We start from the raw sequence: 25,605 nt of genomic DNA on the forward strand, positions 1-25,605 counted from the left end.
TGCAGCCGGTCCCATGATTGGGTCCCTAAGCTACATGACAAGGGGGGAATGAAAGGGCGGGCCTACACCGGCTGACTCCATCTTGTTCTGTGTCCTTCACCTTGACCACACCTCCTCCCCTTGAGTAACCCCCCCCCCCCAACTGCCTAACAGCACTCTTCCCCAGAACCCTTCCCCAGCCAATCAGCTGAGGCCACAGCCATTACCTCACCAACTGCCCCTAGGCCCCCATAAAACCTTTGTCCTTTTGAAACTGGCTCTCTCTCCCCGGTATCTCACCTCTGCATCAGTGCAGGTAGGGGACTGAGCTCGAGCTAGCTCGAAAAAAGGCTCTTTTGCTTTTACATCGGACTCGGCTCCCTGGCGGTATTTGGGGATCACGAATTCTGGGCATAACACACATGACATGAGTATTAATTTATTCTCAATACCAGCTAGCTCTGGTTCTTTAATTACCTTTTTCTGTCATGTAAGATCGATGAGGGAGCATGAGGCAAGTTGAGGGCAAAATACAAGTTAGCACATGCCCCCGCCCCAGGTGGGATATGTGTGATTCTGGCTGCTCGAGGACAAAGGAAAGGAAAGAAAACAAATGGTTAACTGATAAGAGATCTCAGTCGGGCAAGATAGGAGTTTCCATCAGTTTACAAATATCTTAGTAAATTACAAGAAAAAGGCAATCTTATCAATAGCCTAATCGCCAGAAACCTACAGAATCAGCTTCCTGGAGCCCCAACATCACCCCTCCATAGTGATATGGGGAACAAAGGCAAGAAGGAAATCTCAGGTAAAATTAAATTTCCTTATAACCTGCAGCCTATTGACAGATACTTGAGGCAGGCAAATAAAATATTTCTCCAGGAACTCCCTACTGTCTTAATGCTTTGCTAGACGGAAAAACAACCTTAGCTTGACAATAGCAAGGCCTCTGGTATCTTAGGAGTCCTCTTTCACATATCACAGTCCCTCTGGAGACTTCCCTTTTGACTTGACCTCCCAATTCCATAGCATATAACCTGTCACTCTTCACAACCCCAGTGCAGTTCTTTCTGCCCACGGTCCTGTCCCTGTGCTTTCATAAAATCGCCTTTTTGCACCAAAGACATGTTCAAGAATTCTTTCTTGGCCGTCGGCTCCCGACTCCCCACCATCTCCCCAAAACTTCATCAAGATGAACGTGAAAACTCAACACAAGCAAGTTGTTGCCTTGTCCACGACAAATCTTTTCTATTCCACAACCATCCCCTACTTTGTCACCCCCCAGCTCGTTACCCTGCTGCACTGATGCCAGCATGACTCACATACGTTTTCCCATCAATGGCCATCTTTTTCTCCTTCCAGTATGAAAGATTCTTGGGGACAGTCCCTGTGTATTCTTTGTACCCCCAGTACTTAGTACACTGTCGACACAGAGTGTGCGTGGCACTGAGTGTTTTTCAATGAATTCATTCATTGTTATCAACGGATTCCACCCTATTTTGTCCTGTATTGCCTACATAACTATGAAATTCAGATTCTTAGAAGAGACTCTCGGTGTTATAAGATGCTTAGTAGAGGTGGTGAGTTTTAAGACATTATATTGACACCACTAAAACCTCTTGGGGGAGAAACTCAATGAGCCCGTTCTCTGGCATGCCGGCAAAACAAAAAACTGACCCTCAGTATTCTTTCCCCAAGTTAGGCATCAGCAAATTAATGAGAGGAGAGAGGAGGCCCCTGCTCTTGGGCACCCGCAGGAACTTACTCCAGCTCCGGACACACCGTAAACACTTTCATCTAATGGAAGATAAGTTGTGAAATCGGATTTCTGAACCACAAGACAGTAAGACAGTCTTTTCCAGCGTCTGCTTTAGAGGAGGGTCTTCAACCTTGAGTCTAAAAATCCCCCTCAGGCCACTGAACATGTCCAGTATGATTTGCTTTTTTACAGAGAAATCACAGAATTTTCCGGCTGAAAGGGAATAACACACTTCTTAATTGAAGAGTGGTCAGGAAAGAAAACACATGGAGAGCAGTGCCCTGTGGCAGGCATTCAGGAGTTCTTTCTGCTTTCCTGATGGCTCAAGAAGCACCCACACCTTTTGCTGCCTGGAGAACTCTGTGCTAAACTTAGTTCTTTGAAGTTCTCTTTTGCATAGGAAACTTGCACATGAGCAGGAATCAAAGTTAAATTCAAAAGTGGATTTCAAGGACCATGCACACCTTGGGGAAGCATCACTGTCACGAATTCCCATGATAATACTGACTTGGGTGTTACTTGCTTGGGGCTTTCATTGCCCACAGAAAGCTGGTTACGAGGGAGGGCAGAGAGTGCCATTTAGGAGTTAAGACAAGTCTCTTGGCCTCTTTGTACCTTAGTTTCCTCATTTGAAAAAAAAAAAATGGATTTTAAGACCTACTTTCCAGAATTCATACTGGGTTTATTAACACACGCCTAACCAATCACTGTATGATATTTTTACATGTAGTTTTTTTTTTTTTTTTTTTACATGTATTCATTTTCTATTTCACTTACAGCTTGTGTAAAAACGGCATTCCATGCCAGGCCTGAAATGTTCCAAAGCTCAGTTCGGTGAGTAAATTGCAACCAAGATTTCTACACACACACACACACACAAAAAAAAACAAGACACAAACAAAGAGAAAAAAAAGATATTCTTTCAGAATATTTATCCTTTGGCAGTGATTCTAATTTATAGATAATGAAACATAACCACAATACTCTCTCCATACACTAAAGAAATCTCACTATGAAAGATACTTGCCTTTTTAAAAAAATATTTGCATGAAAGATTTATACTTTCATGTTTATACATGTGGTGCATTAGATACAAATCAGTAAATGCTCAATAAATACTTGTGTTAAGTAAGTATTTTTTTCTAGAGAAGTAAGTTTATTTCTCTAGAAAAACGTTTCACAACTTTAGCACTGTTGAGATTTATGGTTGGATAATCTTTGTTATGGGGGGGGGGGGTGCTGCCCTGTGAACTGTAGGGTGTGACAGCAGCCCTGGCCTCCACCCACTAGATGCCAGGAGCACATCTACAGTCTGACAATCAAAAATGTCTCTAGACACTACCAAGTGTCACCTGGATGCAAAATCACCCTGGCAGAGAACTGCTGCTCTAGAACGATTCACTCTGATCTCTATAATAACTCTCACACCAAACTTTGCCACAGACAAAAAAGATTTGCTACATAATTTTAGTAGCTTTCGACTAATAAAGTTTCATTCATTCCAAATGAATAACAAAGAGGTTTACAATTAAGTTTAATACAAATTCCAAATATAATGAATTTATATTTGTAACTTACATAAACTTCAAAAAAGGTAGTGATTCAAATGTACGTCTTTCAATAGATTGTATTTTATTGCAGGATAAATCTCTAGGAAAAGGAAAAGGAAAATATTGCCTCAATTAGCTATAAGATATCTAATTAGTAGGATGGTAGTATTGAATAAGTAGCTTTTGGCTAAACTCTGAGTATTAGGAATTGTTATTTGAACCTTCCAGAGCCCCTAACCCTGTCCTCACCTTTCTTAAGAGTCTCACCTTTGTGATCTTCATACATAAAATATACAACTATAGATCTTGATAGATCTTGGAAGTAATCTTTCCTGAGAGCAGAAGAATTGATTAAATGACTTTTTGTGGCCTCATCAATTTCTAAATTATGAGCTCAAAGTTGTGATCGCCACATATAATTTCTAATATTAAAAGGGATATTCTCACATTAGCACACCTTCCTGGTTTAGTTCTATTTCTTGACACCAAGTCAATACCAGAAGAGGTAAAAGATACCTTTTCATTTAACTTGAAAAGAAGTTACTCCTCTAATCAATACCTAACTTTGAACGAACTCAGAATTATATTATCATATTAATAGAAATTTATTTTTGGTTGTACGTTGCCTAAACGGTCTATGAATTTATCAATTGTTTCAGCTGCAAGTGGGGCCAACAAAAAAACAACATGGTCCTGGATTTTTATTTGGAAACACCCATTCTTGATTATGGTTGACCCTCTTATTTCCATGGATTTCAGCCGAGTCCCTCACTTTCCACCTACATGGGTACCACCATCTTCTGACTGGCATTTTCATCTCTGGTCTCTCCCATTCTAATCTATACTGCACACAGTCACCAGATTAATTCTCCAGGAGTGGTTCTCAAATATCAGAGTCACTTGGGAACTTACTCAAGATGCAAATTCTCAGCTCTACTCTGGACTGAGTGAATCAGGAACTGTGGAGGTGGAACCTGTGTTCTGACAAGGCCTCCCGGTGACCCTGGTGCAGTCTAAAGTTTGTCCTAGAGCACTGCTGTGATAACACGGTAGCCTGGCATATTATCCAAGGCCTTCAAAATCCTAAATCCGGCTCTAGTTTCCTACTCTACAGATACCAAAGAAATTTCTCCTGCATTTTGCCTTTCACTCACTCTATCTTGCAAGCATATTCTTCCCAAGATGTCTATCTGATGATACGTCATAGCCATTCAAGGTTCTGTTCAAACAGTATTTCTCTAGTAACTTCCCTGATCCAACTTGAAGTCTTCCCCCCCTCTTCTGTGTTCCAAAAACAACTTATACTTCTCATTGCCCAAATCCATTTCTTCCCCTCCCCCTCTCCTCCTCCTCCTTCTTCTCCTTCTTTTAATTTTTTAAAGTAGACTCCACGCCCAACCTGGGGCTTGAACTCACGACCCTGAGATCAAGAGTCGCATGCTCTACTGACTCAGCCGGTCAGGTGCCCCAATTTCTTCTTAATATAGTTATTCTGGCATTCCATTTCCTCTGGGCATAAACTCCATGAAAGTATGGACTAGTCTTGCTCATCTGCGTTGTCTACTGTGTTTAAAACTGATGCATGGACAAAGAACAAACTCAAATATTTATAAAATAAATTAACAGCTGGGTAGTGAGTAGAAGGAGCAAAACGACTGAAAAGAAATGTGGTTTTACGACTTTGTGGCTCCCTCTTCTGCACTTTGTCAGTGCTTCATCATCCATTTAGTGCTTAGGCATTATGGTTTAAGCTTCTGTTTATTTTCCCTGTGAAATCATGAGTTCCTACAAGGGTGGGAAGCCTGTCTTAACCATCTGCGTGCCTATGGTACTGGGCATAGGGCCTGTCACATTCTTTTTTAGGTTTTGATTCACATTTTTTTTGAATGAATGAATGAGAACACTTCACCTGACATGAAATAATTGGCTTACAAAGTACCTCATAGTAGAAATAATGAAAGGCCCTATCCATTGCGCAGTTTGTCTCTTTTGGTTTTCTCCAAACTGTGTTTGTAACGTTTGGAGCCCAGATGGCAGAGGTAGCCAAGAAGACCAATACAAAGTGGTTGTCCCCTAAGACTTGGAAGGTTTGATAATTTGAAGGGCTATTTTTAGTGTCATATGAGATTCTTTTTACTCACTACCCTTAAGCCTTCCACATTTGCAAGAAGAATCTATTTTCTAAAGCACATCATTAATAAGGATTAATGAGGGGTGCCTGGATGGCTTAGTCGATTGAGCATCTGACTTCGTTCGGTTCAGGTCATGATCTCACTGCTCATGAATTCGAGCCCCGCATCAGGCTCTGGGCCAACAGCTCAGAGACTGAAGCCCGCTTCGGATTCTGTGTCTCCCTCTCTCTCTGTGCCTACCCTGCTCATACTCTGTCTCTCTCTCTCTCAAAAATAAATAAACATTAAAAAAATTTTTTAAAAAGGATTAATGAAATACACAGCTTTGCATGGCATGGACAAAGAATAAACACTGAACCTCCATAGCAAAGAACATTAGTATCTCTGTATGTCTAATGTACAGAGATATATGCAAACATTTCTTCCTTGACAATGAGGCTGGAGAGATGTTTATTCTGTAATTAGCGAAGTTAGAGGCATTTCTGATGTTTGTTTAGTGTAAACATTTCTAACTATACCACTTAACCATCATTATATTTTTAAAGATTTCATTTTTTTTAAGTAATCTCTATACCTAACATGGGGCTCTAACCTACAACCTCGAGATCAAGAGTTGCAGACTCTAATGACTGAGACAGCCACGTGCCCCTTAGCCATCATTTTTTTAATGTTTATTTATTTTTGAGAGAGACAGAGCATGAGTGGGGGAGGGGCAGAGAGAGAGGGAGACAGAATCTGAAACAGGCTCCGGGCTCTGAGCTGTCAGCACAGAGCCCGACACGGGGCTCAAACCCACAAACTGTGAGATCACGACCTGAGTCAAAGTCGGACGCCCAACCAACTGAGCCACCCAGGAGCCCCAACCCCTTAACCATCATTTTAAACATCTATTTTTATGGTGGCATAAGAATTTCCACACTGATCACAGGAATCTACTCCTGAAGCCAAGTGCACATTGTATGTTAGCTAACTTAACAATAAATGACATAAAAAATAATAATAAAAAAATAAACTAATAAAATTTCCCACACTGAAATCCTTAATCTCTTAATAATTTAATATGTACTTGGTAATACTGCTTACATAATTCACCTGCTTAGTTAAATATTTAATATCTAAATATTTAATTTAGATTAAATTATTTAAAAATTCTGGGTTAATGGCATTCAAATTAATGTAAGTGTTCTATATTTTCTTGTCTTGTAGGTGACAATTTGAGGTTAACTTCAATTCCTCTCATTTTACTAAGCCAACTTTTTCAAACCTTTTCTGTAAAGGCCAGACAGTAAATATTTTAGGCTTTGCAGGCCATATACGGTCTCTGTCACATATTCTCTGTTTCTTTCTCTTCTTTTCTCTTTTACAGCCCTTTAAGAACATGAAAATCATTCTGAACTCATAGGTTGTATCAAGACAGACCATACACAGGATTTGATCCATGGGCCATAAATAATAAATATAAATAAAAGCAGATGGTATATGAACACTTACATAACAAGGTTCATATGGGTGTCCATAATTGCTCAGACTTCATTACCCCTTTTCCTCTACAACTGAAGGGCTTTTTCCTATATCTTGTCTATAAAATTAAAAAGTTGAAAATGCATAGGAGGTATTTAATGCTAGAGATGGGCTGGGTCCCCACAGACTTACAGAGTTATAGAATTTAATAGAGAGAATTATAGAATTCCACTATAGAGAATTATAGAATTCTACTGTTAGAAGAAATTGTTGCAATTATCCAATTTGAACCCTGTATTTTTTAATAAATAATATAACTAAAAACTCATAATAAATGATGAACTGATTAACTTACAAATACTGGAGGGATAGCAGGCCTTCAAATGTGTCTTTATGTAATTCGGTCAGATAATTGTCCCTGAGAATTCTGCAAAATGAAAAGGTCATTTCTGGGTCAAAATGCAAAAATAACTACAACTATTTGCTACACAGGACCGCTAGATGTGAGAGAAACCTGGGTAATGGTGCCACCAAATACACTAATTCTTATTTAATGTAGGGATGGTGATCTCTGCTGTTTGATTCAAATCTTTTCTTCTCACATACTCCTTTGTCTCTCTCCTCTCTCTCTCTCTCTCTCACACACACACACACACACACACACACACACACACACCCCTATCCACTCTTCACACCAAAATGTACATTTAATGCCTACTCTCTGGATCACAAAATCTCTGTTAGAACCCAGCCCTGAGTGGCAAAAACATGGACAGAACTGCCACTTCCTCCTCTCTTTTCCCAAATTTTATTGTGGAAGCCCTATTTATAACCATATCAGTGCTACAAGTAAAGCCATCTAATTTTTTTCCCCATCTAAAAAATATCTGTGAGAACTAAAAATGTGCATAAAATGCACATAACATAAATGCTCAGTTTAATAAGTGTAGAGTAAATACCCGTGTAACACTATTTGTTCATTCTACTGTTGGTGGATACTAGATTTTTCTAATTTTTAGTTATTATAAACAGTGCTGCTTTGGACATTTTTCTGTTTATATCCTAGTACACATTTGCCTAAGTTTCTCCAGGATTTAACAGGGGTACAAAATTGTCTTCCTAAGAGGTTGTGCTATTTCAAGCTGGCAGATTGAAACATGCCAAGTCTCTACCAAACTCCAAACTCCACCAAAGTCCCTAAGGATGATTAGAAAAGATACAATTAGAAAATCCACAACCTTAGCTCAAAGCCAAGGGAGTAGCTCTACAAACACTCCCCACCAGAAATGCCTTGGAGCCACCTACAGGGTGATTAGCTGGGATACTGCAGTAGGACCAAGGACAGCACATCAACCCCACATCCTTCCTCCTTGGATCTGGCAGCAAAGGGTGTTTTCTTCCAGGCAGGAGCCATTGGTGTTAGAAGGGGGCAGGGTCCCAGAACCCTGGAGGAAGGGTATACACTCTGACTAGCCATTAGAAGTCACCTCCCACCTCTTCTTTAACTCTCAGGGGGACCTGTCACCAATAACAAGCCCCGTGGTTCATTTCACCTCTTCCTTAGGACCAGAAAACAGAAGCAAGTCAAATCTCAACTACAAAGATAAATTGCACTCAGGAATGACCAAATGGAGTGAGAAAGCCAATTCTATTCAGGACAGAAAATAAAAAACAAATATAACAGCTTATAGTCAATGACACAGTTAACAGAGAAAACACAAAAGGATTTGAGAATACCAACATTAATGGGGCACCTGCGTGGCTCAGTCGGTTAAGCATCCGACTTCGGCTCAGGTTGCAGTCCATGGGTTCAAGCCCTGCACTGGGCTCTGTGCTGAAGCTCAGAGCCTGGAGCCTGCTTCGGATTCTGTGTCTCCCTCTCTCTCTGTGCCTACCCTGCTCATACTCTGTCTCTCTCTCTCTCAAAAATAAATAAACATTAAAAAAATTTTTTAAAAAGGATTAATGAAATACACAGCTTTGCATGGCATGGACAAAGAATAAACACTGAACCTCCATAGCAAAGAACATTAGTATCTCTGTATGTCTAATGTACAGAGATATATGCAAACATTTCTTCCTTGACAATGAGGCTGGAGAGATGTTTATTCTGTAATTAGCGAAGTTAGAGGCATTTCTGATGTTTGTTTAGTGTAAACATTTCTAACTATACCACTTAACCATCATTATATTTTTAAAGATTTCATTTTTTTTAAGTAATCTCTATACCTAACATGGGGCTCTAACCTACAACCTCGAGATCAAGAGTTGCAGACTCTAATGACTGAGACAGCCACGTGCCCCTTAGCCATCATTTTTTTAATGTTTATTTATTTTTGAGAGAGACAGAGCATGAGTGGGGGAGGGGCAGAGAGAGAGGGAGACAGAATCTGAAACAGGCTCCGGGCTCTGAGCTGTCAGCACAGAGCCCGACACGGGGCTCAAACCCACAAACTGTGAGATCACGACCTGAGTCAAAGTCGGACGCCCAACCAACTGAGCCACCCAGGAGCCCCAACCCCTTAACCATCATTTTAAACATCTATTTTTATGGTGGCATAAGAATTTCCACACTGATCACAGGAATCTACTCCTGAAGCCAAGTGCACATTGTATGTTAGCTAACTTAACAATAAATGACATAAAAAATAATAATAAAAAAATAAACTAATAAAATTTCCCACACTGAAATCCTTAATCTCTTAATAATTTAATATGTACTTGGTAATACTGCTTACATAATTCACCTGCTTAGTTAAATATTTAATATCTAAATATTTAATTTAGATTAAATTATTTAAAAATTCTGGGTTAATGGCATTCAAATTAATGTAAGTGTTCTATATTTTCTTGTCTTGTAGGTGACAATTTGAGGTTAACTTCAATTCCTCTCATTTTACTAAGCCAACTTTTTCAAACCTTTTCTGTAAAGGCCAGACAGTAAATATTTTAGGCTTTGCAGGCCATATACGGTCTCTGTCACATATTCTCTGTTTCTTTCTCTTCTTTTCTCTTTTACAGCCCTTTAAGAACATGAAAATCATTCTGAACTCATAGGTTGTATCAAGACAGACCATACACAGGATTTGATCCATGGGCCATAAATAATAAATATAAATAAAAGCAGATGGTATATGAACACTTACATAACAAGGTTCATATGGGTGTCCATAATTGCTCAGACTTCATTACCCCTTTTCCTCTACAACTGAAGGGCTTTTTCCTATATCTTGTCTATAAAATTAAAAAGTTGAAAATGCATAGGAGGTATTTAATGCTAGAGATGGGCTGGGTCCCCACAGACTTACAGAGTTATAGAATTTAATAGAGAGAATTATAGAATTCCACTATAGAGAATTATAGAATTCTACTGTTAGAAGAAATTGTTGCAATTATCCAATTTGAACCCTGTATTTTTTAATAAATAATATAACTAAAAACTCATAATAAATGATGAACTGATTAACTTACAAATACTGGAGGGATAGCAGGCCTTCAAATGTGTCTTTATGTAATTCGGTCAGATAATTGTCCCTGAGAATTCTGCAAAATGAAAAGGTCATTTCTGGGTCAAAATGCAAAAATAACTACAACTATTTGCTACACAGGACCGCTAGATGTGAGAGAAACCTGGGTAATGGTGCCACCAAATACACTAATTCTTATTTAATGTAGGGATGGTGATCTCTGCTGTTTGATTCAAATCTTTTCTTCTCACATACTCCTTTGTCTCTCTCCTCTCTCTCTCTCTCTCTCACACACACACACACACACACACACACACACACACACACCCCTATCCACTCTTCACACCAAAATGTACATTTAATGCCTACTCTCTGGATCACAAAATCTCTGTTAGAACCCAGCCCTGAGTGGCAAAAACATGGACAGAACTGCCACTTCCTCCTCTCTTTTCCCAAATTTTATTGTGGAAGCCCTATTTATAACCATATCAGTGCTACAAGTAAAGCCATCTAATTTTTTTCCCCATCTAAAAAATATCTGTGAGAACTAAAAATGTGCATAAAATGCACATAACATAAATGCTCAGTTTAATAAGTGTAGAGTAAATACCCGTGTAACACTATTTGTTCATTCTACTGTTGGTGGATACTAGATTTTTCTAATTTTTAGTTATTATAAACAGTGCTGCTTTGGACATTTTTCTGTTTATATCCTAGTACACATTTGCCTAAGTTTCTCCAGGATTTAACAGGGGTACAAAATTGTCTTCCTAAGAGGTTGTGCTATTTCAAGCTGGCAGATTGAAACATGCCAAGTCTCTACCAAACTCCAAACTCCACCAAAGTCCCTAAGGATGATTAGAAAAGATACAATTAGAAAATCCACAACCTTAGCTCAAAGCCAAGGGAGTAGCTCTACAAACACTCCCCACCAGAAATGCCTTGGAGCCACCTACAGGGTGATTAGCTGGGATACTGCAGTAGGACCAAGGACAGCACATCAACCCCACATCCTTCCTCCTTGGATCTGGCAGCAAAGGGTGTTTTCTTCCAGGCAGGAGCCATTGGTGTTAGAAGGGGGCAGGGTCCCAGAACCCTGGAGGAAGGGTATACACTCTGACTAGCCATTAGAAGTCACCTCCCACCTCTTCTTTAACTCTCAGGGGGACCTGTCACCAATAACAAGCCCCGTGGTTCATTTCACCTCTTCCTTAGGACCAGAAAACAGAAGCAAGTCAAATCTCAACTACAAAGATAAATTGCACTCAGGAATGACCAAATGGAGTGAGAAAGCCAATTCTATTCAGGACAGAAAATAAAAAACAAATATAACAGCTTATAGTCAATGACACAGTTAACAGAGAAAACACAAAAGGATTTGAGAATACCAACATTAATGGGGCACCTGCGTGGCTCAGTCGGTTAAGCATCCGACTTCGGCTCAGGTTGCAGTCCATGGGTTCAAGCCCTGCACTGGGCTCTGTGCTGAAGCTCAGAGCCTGGAGCCTGCTTCGGATTCTGTGTCTCCCTCTCTCTCTGTGCCTACCCTGCTCATACTCTGTCTCTCTCTCTCTCAAAAATAAATAAACATTAAAAAAATTTTTTAAAAAGGATTAATGAAATACACAGCTTTGCATGGCATGGACAAAGAATAAACACTGAACCTCCATAGCAAAGAACATTAGTATCTCTGTATGTCTAATGTACAGAGATATATGCAAACATTTCTTCCTTGACAATGAGGCTGGAGAGATGTTTATTCTGTAATTAGCGAAGTTAGAGGCATTTCTGATGTTTGTTTAGTGTAAACATTTCTAACTATACCACTTAACCATCATTATATTTTTAAAGATTTCATTTTTTTTAAGTAATCTCTATACCTAACATGGGGCTCTAACCTACAACCTCGAGATCAAGAGTTGCAGACTCTAATGACTGAGACAGCCACGTGCCCCTTAGCCATCATTTTTTTAATGTTTATTTATTTTTGAGAGAGACAGAGCATGAGTGGGGGAGGGGCAGAGAGAGAGGGAGACAGAATCTGAAACAGGCTCCGGGCTCTGAGCTGTCAGCACAGAGCCCGACACGGGGCTCAAACCCACAAACTGTGAGATCACGACCTGAGTCAAAGTCGGACGCCCAACCAACTGAGCCACCCAGGAGCCCCAACCCCTTAACCATCATTTTAAACATCTATTTTTATGGTGGCATAAGAATTTCCACACTGATCACAGGAATCTACTCCTGAAGCCAAGTGCACATTGTATGTTAGCTAACTTAACAATAAATGACATAAAAAATAATAATAAAAAAATAAACTAATAAAATTTCCCACACTGAAATCCTTAATCTCTTAATAATTTAATATGTACTTGGTAATACTGCTTACATAATTCACCTGCTTAGTTAAATATTTAATATCTAAATATTTAATTTAGATTAAATTATTTAAAAATTCTGGGTTAATGGCATTCAAATTAATGTAAGTGTTCTATATTTTCTTGTCTTGTAGGTGACAATTTGAGGTTAACTTCAATTCCTCTCATTTTACTAAGCCAACTTTTTCAAACCTTTTCTGTAAAGGCCAGACAGTAAATATTTTAGGCTTTGCAGGCCATATACGGTCTCTGTCACATATTCTCTGTTTCTTTCTCTTCTTTTCTCTTTTACAGCCCTTTAAGAACATGAAAATCATTCTGAACTCATAGGTTGTATCAAGACAGACCATACACAGGATTTGATCCATGGGCCATAAATAATAAATATAAATAAAAGCAGATGGTATATGAACACTTACATAACAAGGTTCATATGGGTGTCCATAATTGCTCAGACTTCATTACCCCTTTTCCTCTACAACTGAAGGGCTTTTTCCTATATCTTGTCTATAAAATTAAAAAGTTGAAAATGCATAGGAGGTATTTAATGCTAGAGATGGGCTGGGTCCCCACAGACTTACAGAGTTATAGAATTTAATAGAGAGAATTATAGAATTCCACTATAGAGAATTATAGAATTCTACTGTTAGAAGAAATTGTTGCAATTATCCAATTTGAACCCTGTATTTTTTAATAAATAATATAACTAAAAACTCATAATAAATGATGAACTGATTAACTTACAAATACTGGAGGGATAGCAGGCCTTCAAATGTGTCTTTATGTAATTCGGTCAGATAATTGTCCCTGAGAATTCTGCAAAATGAAAAGGTCATTTCTGGGTCAAAATGCAAAAATAACTACAACTATTTGCTACACAGGACCGCTAGATGTGAGAGAAACCTGGGTAATGGTGCCACCAAATACACTAATTCTTATTTAATGTAGGGATGGTGATCTCTGCTGTTTGATTCAAATCTTTTCTTCTCACATACTCCTTTGTCTCTCTCCTCTCTCTCTCTCTCTCTCACACACACACACACACACACACACACACACACACCCCTATCCACTCTTCACACCAAAATGTACATTTAATGCCTACTCTCTGGATCACAAAATCTCTGTTAGAACCCAGCCCTGAGTGGCAAAAACATGGACAGAACTGCCACTTCCTCCTCTCTTTTCCCAAATTTTATTGTGGAAGCCCTATTTATAACCATATCAGTGCTACAAGTAAAGCCATCTAATTTTTTTCCCCATCTAAAAAATATCTGTGAGAACTAAAAATGTGCATAAAATGCACATAACATAAATGCTCAGTTTAATAAGTGTAGAGTAAATACCCGTGTAACACTATTTGTTCATTCTACTGTTGGTGGATACTAGATTTTTCTAATTTTTAGTTATTATAAACAGTGCTGCTTTGGACATTTTTCTGTTTATATCCTAGTACACATTTGCCTAAGTTTCTCCAGGATTTAACAGGGGTACAAAATTGTCTTCCTAAGAGGTTGTGCTATTTCAAGCTGGCAGATTGAAACATGCCAAGTCTCTACCAAACTCCAAACTCCACCAAAGTCCCTAAGGATGATTAGAAAAGATACAATTAGAAAATCCACAACCTTAGCTCAAAGCCAAGGGAGTAGCTCTACAAACACTCCCCACCAGAAATGCCTTGGAGCCACCTACAGGGTGATTAGCTGGGATACTGCAGTAGGACCAAGGACAGCACATCAACCCCACATCCTTCCTCCTTGGATCTGGCAGCAAAGGGTGTTTTCTTCCAGGCAGGAGCCATTGGTGTTAGAAGGGGGCAGGGTCCCAGAACCCTGGAGGAAGGGTATACACTCTGACTAGCCATTAGAAGTCACCTCCCACCTCTTCTTTAACTCTCAGGGGGACCTGTCACCAATAACAAGCCCCGTGGTTCATTTCACCTCTTCCTTAGGACCAGAAAACAGAAGCAAGTCAAATCTCAACTACAAAGATAAATTGCACTCAGGAATGACCAAATGGAGTGAGAAAGCCAATTCTATTCAGGACAGAAAATAAAAAACAAATATAACAGCTTATAGTCAATGACACAGTTAACAGAGAAAACACAAAAGGATTTGAGAATACCAACATTAATGGGGCACCTGCGTGGCTCAGTCGGTTAAGCATCCGACTTCGGCTCAGGTTGCAGTCCATGGGTTCAAGCCCTGCACTGGGCTCTGTGCTGAAGCTCAGAGCCTGGAGCCTGCTTCGGATTCTGTGTCTCCCTCTCTCTCTGTGCCTACCCTGCTCATACTCTGTCTCTCTCTCTCTCAAAAATAAATAAACATTAAAAAAATTTTTTAAAAAGGATTAATGAAATACACAGCTTTGCATGGCATGGACAAAGAATAAACACTGAACCTCCATAGCAAAGAACATTAGTATCTCTGTATGTCTAATGTACAGAGATATATGCAAACATTTCTTCCTTGACAATGAGGCTGGAGAGATGTTTATTCTGTAATTAGCGAAGTTAGAGGCATTTCTGATGTTTGTTTAGTGTAAACATTTCTAACTATACCACTTAACCATCATTATATTTTTAAAGATTTCATTTTTTTTAAGTAATCTCTATACCTAACATGGGGCTCTAACCTACAACCTCGAGATCAAGAGTTGCAGACTCTAATGACTGAGACAGCCACGTGCCCCTTAGCCATCATTTTTTTAATGTTTATTTATTTTTGAGAGAGACAGAGCATGAGTGGGGGAGGGGCAGAGAGAGAGGGAGACAGAATCTGAAACAGGCTCCGGGCTCTGAGCTGTCAGCACAGAGCCCGACACGGGGCTCAAACCCACAAACTGTGAGATCACGACCTGAGTCAAAGTCGGACGCCCAACCAACTGAGCCACCCAGGAGCCCCAACCCCTTAACCATCATTTTAAACATCTATTTTTATGGTGGCATAAGAATTTCCACACTGATCACAGGAATCTACTCCTGAAGCCAAGTGCACATTGTATGTTAGCTAACTTAACAATAAATGACATAAAAAATAATAATAAAAAAATAAACTAATAAAATTTCCCACACTGAAATCCTTAATCTCTTAATAATTTAATATGTACTTGGTAATACTGCTTACATAATTCACCTGCTTAGTTAAATATTTAATATCTAAATATTTAATTTAGATTAAATTATTTAAAAATTCTGGGTTAATGGCATTCAAATTAATGTAAGTGTTCTATATTTTCTTGTCTTGTAGGTGACAATTTGAGGTTAACTTCAATTCCTCTCATTTTACTAAGCCAACTTTTTCAAACCTTTTCTGTAAAGGCCAGACAGTAAATATTTTAGGCTTTGCAGGCCATATACGGTCTCTGTCACATATTCTCTGTTTCTTTCTCTTCTTTTCTCTTTTACAGCCCTTTAAGAACATGAAAATCATTCTGAACTCATAGGTTGTATCAAGACAGACCATACACAGGATTTGATCCATGGGCCATAAATAATAAATATAAATAAAAGCAGATGGTATATGAACACTTACATAACAAGGTTCATATGGGTGTCCATAATTGCTCAGACTTCATTACCCCTTTTCCTCTACAACTGAAGGGCTTTTTCCTATATCTTGTCTATAAAATTAAAAAGTTGAAAATGCATAGGAGGTATTTAATGCTAGAGATGGGCTGGGTCCCCACAGACTTACAGAGTTATAGAATTTAATAGAGAGAATTATAGAATTCCACTATAGAGAATTATAGAATTCTACTGTTAGAAGAAATTGTTGCAATTATCCAATTTGAACCCTGTATTTTTTAATAAATAATATAACTAAAAACTCATAATAAATGATGAACTGATTAACTTACAAATACTGGAGGGATAGCAGGCCTTCAAATGTGTCTTTATGTAATTCGGTCAGATAATTGTCCCTGAGAATTCTGCAAAATGAAAAGGTCATTTCTGGGTCAAAATGCAAAAATAACTACAACTATTTGCTACACAGGACCGCTAGATGTGAGAGAAACCTGGGTAATGGTGCCACCAAATACACTAATTCTTATTTAATGTAGGGATGGTGATCTCTGCTGTTTGATTCAAATCTTTTCTTCTCACATACTCCTTTGTCTCTCTCCTCTCTCTCTCTCTCTCTCACACACACACACACACACACACACACACACACACCCCTATCCACTCTTCACACCAAAATGTACATTTAATGCCTACTCTCTGGATCACAAAATCTCTGTTAGAACCCAGCCCTGAGTGGCAAAAACATGGACAGAACTGCCACTTCCTCCTCTCTTTTCCCAAATTTTATTGTGGAAGCCCTATTTATAACCATATCAGTGCTACAAGTAAAGCCATCTAATTTTTTTCCCCATCTAAAAAATATCTGTGAGAACTAAAAATGTGCATAAAATGCACATAACATAAATGCTCAGTTTAATAAGTGTAGAGTAAATACCCGTGTAACACTATTTGTTCATTCTACTGTTGGTGGATACTAGATTTTTCTAATTTTTAGTTATTATAAACAGTGCTGCTTTGGACATTTTTCTGTTTATATCCTAGTACACATTTGCCTAAGTTTCTCCAGGATTTAACAGGGGTACAAAATTGTCTTCCTAAGAGGTTGTGCTATTTCAAGCTGGCAGATTGAAACATGCCAAGTCTCTACCAAACTCCAAACTCCACCAAAGTCCCTAAGGATGATTAGAAAAGATACAATTAGAAAATCCACAACCTTAGCTCAAAGCCAAGGGAGTAGCTCTACAAACACTCCCCACCAGAAATGCCTTGGAGCCACCTACAGGGTGATTAGCTGGGATACTGCAGTAGGACCAAGGACAGCACATCAACCCCACATCCTTCCTCCTTGGATCTGGCAGCAAAGGGTGTTTTCTTCCAGGCAGGAGCCATTGGTGTTAGAAGGGGGCAGGGTCCCAGAACCCTGGAGGAAGGGTATACACTCTGACTAGCCATTAGAAGTCACCTCCCACCTCTTCTTTAACTCTCAGGGGGACCTGTCACCAATAACAAGCCCCGTGGTTCATTTCACCTCTTCCTTAGGACCAGAAAACAGAAGCAAGTCAAATCTCAACTACAAAGATAAATTGCACTCAGGAATGACCAAATGGAGTGAGAAAGCCAATTCTATTCAGGACAGAAAATAAAAAACAAATATAACAGCTTATAGTCAATGACACAGTTAACAGAGAAAACACAAAAGGATTTGAGAATACCAACATTAATGGGGCACCTGCGTGGCTCAGTCGGTTAAGCATCCGACTTCGGCTCAGGTTGCAGTCCATGGGTTCAAGCCCTGCACTGGGCTCTGTGCTGAAGCTCAGAGCCTGGAGCCTGCTTCGGATTCTGTGTCTCCCTCTCTCTCTGTGCCTACCCTGCTCATACTCTGTCTCTCTCTCTCTCAAAAATAAATAAACATTAAAAAAATTTTTTAAAAAGGATTAATGAAATACACAGCTTTGCATGGCATGGACAAAGAATAAACACTGAACCTCCATAGCAAAGAACATTAGTATCTCTGTATGTCTAATGTACAGAGATATATGCAAACATTTCTTCCTTGACAATGAGGCTGGAGAGATGTTTATTCTGTAATTAGCGAAGTTAGAGGCATTTCTGATGTTTGTTTAGTGTAAACATTTCTAACTATACCACTTAACCATCATTATATTTTTAAAGATTTCATTTTTTTTAAGTAATCTCTATACCTAACATGGGGCTCTAACCTACAACCTCGAGATCAAGAGTTGCAGACTCTAATGACTGAGACAGCCACGTGCCCCTTAGCCATCATTTTTTTAATGTTTATTTATTTTTGAGAGAGACAGAGCATGAGTGGGGGAGGGGCAGAGAGAGAGGGAGACAGAATCTGAAACAGGCTCCGGGCTCTGAGCTGTCAGCACAGAGCCCGACACGGGGCTCAAACCCACAAACTGTGAGATCACGACCTGAGTCAAAGTCGGACGCCCAACCAACTGAGCCACCCAGGAGCCCCAACCCCTTAACCATCATTTTAAACATCTATTTTTATGGTGGCATAAGAATTTCCACACTGATCACAGGAATCTACTCCTGAAGCCAAGTGCACATTGTATGTTAGCTAACTTAACAATAAATGACATAAAAAATAATAATAAAAAAATAAACTAATAAAATTTCCCACACTGAAATCCTTAATCTCTTAATAATTTAATATGTACTTGGTAATACTGCTTACATAATTCACCTGCTTAGTTAAATATTTAATATCTAAATATTTAATTTAGATTAAATTATTTAAAAATTCTGGGTTAATGGCATTCAAATTAATGTAAGTGTTCTATATTTTCTTGTCTTGTAGGTGACAATTTGAGGTTAACTTCAATTCCTCTCATTTTACTAAGCCAACTTTTTCAAACCTTTTCTGTAAAGGCCAGACAGTAAATATTTTAGGCTTTGCAGGCCATATACGGTCTCTGTCACATATTCTCTGTTTCTTTCTCTTCTTTTCTCTTTTACAGCCCTTTAAGAACATGAAAATCATTCTGAACTCATAGGTTGTATCAAGACAGACCATACACAGGATTTGATCCATGGGCCATAAATAATAAATATAAATAAAAGCAGATGGTATATGAACACTTACATAACAAGGTTCATATGGGTGTCCATAATTGCTCAGACTTCATTACCCCTTTTCCTCTACAACTGAAGGGCTTTTTCCTATATCTTGTCTATAAAATTAAAAAGTTGAAAATGCATAGGAGGTATTTAATGCTAGAGATGGGCTGGGTCCCCACAGACTTACAGAGTTATAGAATTTAATAGAGAGAATTATAGAATTCCACTATAGAGAATTATAGAATTCTACTGTTAGAAGAAATTGTTGCAATTATCCAATTTGAACCCTGTATTTTTTAATAAATAATATAACTAAAAACTCATAATAAATGATGAACTGATTAACTTACAAATACTGGAGGGATAGCAGGCCTTCAAATGTGTCTTTATGTAATTCGGTCAGATAATTGTCCCTGAGAATTCTGCAAAATGAAAAGGTCATTTCTGGGTCAAAATGCAAAAATAACTACAACTATTTGCTACACAGGACCGCTAGATGTGAGAGAAACCTGGGTAATGGTGCCACCAAATACACTAATTCTTATTTAATGTAGGGATGGTGATCTCTGCTGTTTGATTCAAATCTTTTCTTCTCACATACTCCTTTGTCTCTCTCCTCTCTCTCTCTCTCTCTCACACACACACACACACACACACACACACACACACCCCTATCCACTCTTCACACCAAAATGTACATTTAATGCCTACTCTCTGGATCACAAAATCTCTGTTAGAACCCAGCCCTGAGTGGCAAAAACATGGACAGAACTGCCACTTCCTCCTCTCTTTTCCCAAATTTTATTGTGGAAGCCCTATTTATAACCATATCAGTGCTACAAGTAAAGCCATCTAATTTTTTTCCCCATCTAAAAAATATCTGTGAGAACTAAAAATGTGCATAAAATGCACATAACATAAATGCTCAGTTTAATAAGTGTAGAGTAAATACCCGTGTAACACTATTTGTTCATTCTACTGTTGGTGGATACTAGATTTTTCTAATTTTTAGTTATTATAAACAGTGCTGCTTTGGACATTTTTCTGTTTATATCCTAGTACACATTTGCCTAAGTTTCTCCAGGATTTAACAGGGGTACAAAATTGTCTTCCTAAGAGGTTGTGCTATTTCAAGCTGGCAGATTGAAACATGCCAAGTCTCTACCAAACTCCAAACTCCACCAAAGTCCCTAAGGATGATTAGAAAAGATACAATTAGAAAATCCACAACCTTAGCTCAAAGCCAAGGGAGTAGCTCTACAAACACTCCCCACCAGAAATGCCTTGGAGCCACCTACAGGGTGATTAGCTGGGATACTGCAGTAGGACCAAGGACAGCACATCAACCCCACATCCTTCCTCCTTGGATCTGGCAGCAAAGGGTGTTTTCTTCCAGGCAGGAGCCATTGGTGTTAGAAGGGGGCAGGGTCCCAGAACCCTGGAGGAAGGGTATACACTCTGACTAGCCATTAGAAGTCACCTCCCACCTCTTCTTTAACTCTCAGGGGGACCTGTCACCAATAACAAGCCCCGTGGTTCATTTCACCTCTTCCTTAGGACCAGAAAACAGAAGCAAGTCAAATCTCAACTACAAAGATAAATTGCACTCAGGAATGACCAAATGGAGTGAGAAAGCCAATTCTATTCAGGACAGAAAATAAAAAACAAATATAACAGCTTATAGTCAATGACACAGTTAACAGAGAAAACACAAAAGGATTTGAGAATACCAACATTAATGGGGCACCTGCGTGGCTCAGTCGGTTAAGCATCCGACTTCGGCTCAGGTTGCAGTCCATGGGTTCAAGCCCTGCACTGGGCTCTGTGCTGAAGCTCAGAGCCTGGAGCCTGCTTCGGATTCTGTGTCTCCCTCTCTCTCTGTGCCTACCCTGCTCATACTCTGTCTCTCTCTCTCTCAAAAATAAATAAACATTAAAAAAATTTTTTAAAAAGGATTAATGAAATACACAGCTTTGCATGGCATGGACAAAGAATAAACACTGAACCTCCATAGCAAAGAACATTAGTATCTCTGTATGTCTAATGTACAGAGATATATGCAAACATTTCTTCCTTGACAATGAGGCTGGAGAGATGTTTATTCTGTAATTAGCGAAGTTAGAGGCATTTCTGATGTTTGTTTAGTGTAAACATTTCTAACTATACCACTTAACCATCATTATATTTTTAAAGATTTCATTTTTTTTAAGTAATCTCTATACCTAACATGGGGCTCTAACCTACAACCTCGAGATCAAGAGTTGCAGACTCTAATGACTGAGACAGCCACGTGCCCCTTAGCCATCATTTTTTTAATGTTTATTTATTTTTGAGAGAGACAGAGCATGAGTGGGGGAGGGGCAGAGAGAGAGGGAGACAGAATCTGAAACAGGCTCCGGGCTCTGAGCTGTCAGCACAGAGCCCGACACGGGGCTCAAACCCACAAACTGTGAGATCACGACCTGAGTCAAAGTCGGACGCCCAACCAACTGAGCCACCCAGGAGCCCCAACCCCTTAACCATCATTTTAAACATCTATTTTTATGGTGGCATAAGAATTTCCACACTGATCACAGGAATCTACTCCTGAAGCCAAGTGCACATTGTATGTTAGCTAACTTAACAATAAATGACATAAAAAATAATAATAAAAAAATAAACTAATAAAATTTCCCACACTGAAATCCTTAATCTCTTAATAATTTAATATGTACTTGGTAATACTGCTTACATAATTCACCTGCTTAGTTAAATATTTAATATCTAAATATTTAATTTAGATTAAATTATTTAAAAATTCTGGGTTAATGGCATTCAAATTAATGTAAGTGTTCTATATTTTCTTGTCTTGTAGGTGACAATTTGAGGTTAACTTCAATTCCTCTCATTTTACTAAGCCAACTTTTTCAAACCTTTTCTGTAAAGGCCAGACAGTAAATATTTTAGGCTTTGCAGGCCATATACGGTCTCTGTCACATATTCTCTGTTTCTTTCTCTTCTTTTCTCTTTTACAGCCCTTTAAGAACATGAAAATCATTCTGAACTCATAGGTTGTATCAAGACAGACCATACACAGGATTTGATCCATGGGCCATAAATAATAAATATAAATAAAAGCAGATGGTATATGAACACTTACATAACAAGGTTCATATGGGTGTCCATAATTGCTCAGACTTCATTACCCCTTTTCCTCTACAACTGAAGGGCTTTTTCCTATATCTTGTCTATAAAATTAAAAAGTTGAAAATGCATAGGAGGTATTTAATGCTAGAGATGGGCTGGGTCCCCACAGACTTACAGAGTTATAGAATTTAATAGAGAGAATTATAGAATTCCACTATAGAGAATTATAGAATTCTACTGTTAGAAGAAATTGTTGCAATTATCCAATTTGAACCCTGTATTTTTTAATAAATAATATAACTAAAAACTCATAATAAATGATGAACTGATTAACTTACAAATACTGGAGGGATAGCAGGCCTTCAAATGTGTCTTTATGTAATTCGGTCAGATAATTGTCCCTGAGAATTCTGCAAAATGAAAAGGTCATTTCTGGGTCAAAATGCAAAAATAACTACAACTATTTGCTACACAGGACCGCTAGATGTGAGAGAAACCTGGGTAATGGTGCCACCAAATACACTAATTCTTATTTAATGTAGGGATGGTGATCTCTGCTGTTTGATTCAAATCTTTTCTTCTCACATACTCCTTTGTCTCTCTCCTCTCTCTCTCTCTCTCTCACACACACACACACACACACACACACACACACACACCCCTATCCACTCTTCACACCAAAATGTACATTTAATGCCTACTCTCTGGATCACAAAATCTCTGTTAGAACCCAGCCCTGAGTGGCAAAAACATGGACAGAACTGCCACTTCCTCCTCTCTTTTCCCAAATTTTATTGTGGAAGCCCTATTTATAACCATATCAGTGCTACAAGTAAAGCCATCTAATTTTTTTCCCCATCTAAAAAATATCTGTGAGAACTAAAAATGTGCATAAAATGCACATAACATAAATGCTCAGTTTAATAAGTGTAGAGTAAATACCCGTGTAACACTATTTGTTCATTCTACTGTTGGTGGATACTAGATTTTTCTAATTTTTAGTTATTATAAACAGTGCTGCTTTGGACATTTTTCTGTTTATATCCTAGTACACATTTGCCTAAGTTTCTCCAGGATTTAACAGGGGTACAAAATTGTCTTCCTAAGAGGTTGTGCTATTTCAAGCTGGCAGATTGAAACATGCCAAGTCTCTACCAAACTCCAAACTCCACCAAAGTCCCTAAGGATGATTAGAAAAGATACAATTAGAAAATCCACAACCTTAGCTCAAAGCCAAGGGAGTAGCTCTACAAACACTCCCCACCAGAAATGCCTTGGAGCCACCTACAGGGTGATTAGCTGGGATACTGCAGTAGGACCAAGGACAGCACATCAACCCCACATCCTTCCTCCTTGGATCTGGCAGCAAAGGGTGTTTTCTTCCAGGCAGGAGCCATTGGTGTTAGAAGGGGGCAGGGTCCCAGAACCCTGGAGGAAGGGTATACACTCTGACTAGCCATTAGAAGTCACCTCCCACCTCTTCTTTAACTCTCAGGGGGACCTGTCACCAATAACAAGCCCCGTGGTTCATTTCACCTCTTCCTTAGGACCAGAAAACAGAAGCAAGTCAAATCTCAACTACAAAGATAAATTGCACTCAGGAATGACCAAATGGAGTGAGAAAGCCAATTCTATTCAGGACAGAAAATAAAAAACAAATATAACAGCTTATAGTCAATGACACAGTTAACAGAGAAAACACAAAAGGATTTGAGAATACCAACATTAATGGGGCACCTGCGTGGCTCAGTCGGTTAAGCATCCGACTTCGGCTCAGGTTGCAGTCCATGGGTTCAAGCCCTGCACTGGGCTCTGTGCTGAAGCTCAGAGCCTGGAGCCTGCTTCGGATTCTGTGTCTCCCTCTCTCTCTGTGCCTACCCTGCTCATACTCTGTCTCTCTCTCTCTCAAAAATAAATAAACATTAAAAAAATTTTTTAAAAAGGATTAATGAAATACACAGCTTTGCATGGCATGGACAAAGAATAAACACTGAACCTCCATAGCAAAGAACATTAGTATCTCTGTATGTCTAATGTACAGAGATATATGCAAACATTTCTTCCTTGACAATGAGGCTGGAGAGATGTTTATTCTGTAATTAGCGAAGTTAGAGGCATTTCTGATGTTTGTTTAGTGTAAACATTTCTAACTATACCACTTAACCATCATTATATTTTTAAAGATTTCATTTTTTTTAAGTAATCTCTATACCTAACATGGGGCTCTAACCTACAACCTCGAGATCAAGAGTTGCAGACTCTAATGACTGAGACAGCCACGTGCCCCTTAGCCATCATTTTTTTAATGTTTATTTATTTTTGAGAGAGACAGAGCATGAGTGGGGGAGGGGCAGAGAGAGAGGGAGACAGAATCTGAAACAGGCTCCGGGCTCTGAGCTGTCAGCACAGAGCCCGACACGGGGCTCAAACCCACAAACTGTGAGATCACGACCTGAGTCAAAGTCGGACGCCCAACCAACTGAGCCACCCAGGAGCCCCAACCCCTTAACCATCATTTTAAACATCTATTTTTATGGTGGCATAAGAATTTCCACACTGATCACAGGAATCTACTCCTGAAGCCAAGTGCACATTGTATGTTAGCTAACTTAACAATAAATGACATAAAAAATAATAATAAAAAAATAAACTAATAAAATTTCCCACACTGAAATCCTTAATCTCTTAATAATTTAATATGTACTTGGTAATACTGCTTACATAATTCACCTGCTTAGTTAAATATTTAATATCTAAATATTTAATTTAGATTAAATTATTTAAAAATTCTGGGTTAATGGCATTCAAATTAATGTAAGTGTTCTATATTTTCTTGTCTTGTAGGTGACAATTTGAGGTTAACTTCAATTCCTCTCATTTTACTAAGCCAACTTTTTCAAACCTTTTCTGTAAAGGCCAGACAGTAAATATTTTAGGCTTTGCAGGCCATATACGGTCTCTGTCACATATTCTCTGTTTCTTTCTCTTCTTTTCTCTTTTACAGCCCTTTAAGAACATGAAAATCATTCTGAACTCATAGGTTGTATCAAGACAGACCATACACAGGATTTGATCCATGGGCCATAAATAATAAATATAAATAAAAGCAGATGGTATATGAACACTTACAT

The 25,605-nt window shown here is 38.7% G+C and overlaps 1 protein-coding gene and 1 long non-coding RNA gene across 4 annotated transcripts in view; one reads left to right on the forward strand and one right to left on the reverse strand.

Annotated features, from left to right (window-relative positions):
* The window catches only part of LOC122207336 (leucine-rich repeat-containing protein 37A-like), a 151,580-nt gene that overhangs the window by 74,364 nt on the left and 51,611 nt on the right, over positions 1-25,605 (reverse strand). The window contains exons 14-21 of the mRNA XM_042917438.1: positions 22,813-22,884; positions 19,699-19,770; positions 16,585-16,656; positions 13,471-13,542; positions 10,353-10,424; positions 7,237-7,308; positions 3,317-3,388; positions 2,516-2,596 (exon numbers count right to left, since the gene is read on the reverse strand). Of these exons, the coding sequence (XP_042773372.1) occupies positions 2,516-2,596; positions 3,317-3,388; positions 7,237-7,308; positions 10,353-10,424; positions 13,471-13,542; positions 16,585-16,656; positions 19,699-19,770; positions 22,813-22,884 (585 nt within the window). The remainder of the gene's footprint in view (positions 1-2,515; positions 2,597-3,316; positions 3,389-7,236; positions 7,309-10,352; positions 10,425-13,470; positions 13,543-16,584; positions 16,657-19,698; positions 19,771-22,812; positions 22,885-25,605) is intronic.
* Positions 254-6,813, forward strand: LOC122207343. Of its 3 annotated transcripts, none has more exons than XR_006196776.1 (4): positions 254-295; positions 1,678-1,822; positions 2,518-2,572; positions 6,787-6,813. It is a non-coding gene; the product is annotated as an uncharacterized LOC122207343 (long non-coding RNA). The 3 variants fall into 3 exon arrangements; XR_006196777.1 differs by lacking the exon at positions 6,787-6,813 and adding an exon at positions 6,627-6,667; XR_006196775.1 differs by lacking the exon at positions 6,787-6,813 and having other exon boundaries at positions 2,518-2,942.

This window comes from Panthera leo, chromosome E1, assembly GCF_018350215.1.
Source record: "Panthera leo isolate Ple1 chromosome E1, P.leo_Ple1_pat1.1, whole genome shotgun sequence".
NCBI lineage: Eukaryota > Metazoa > Chordata > Mammalia > Carnivora > Felidae > Panthera > Panthera leo.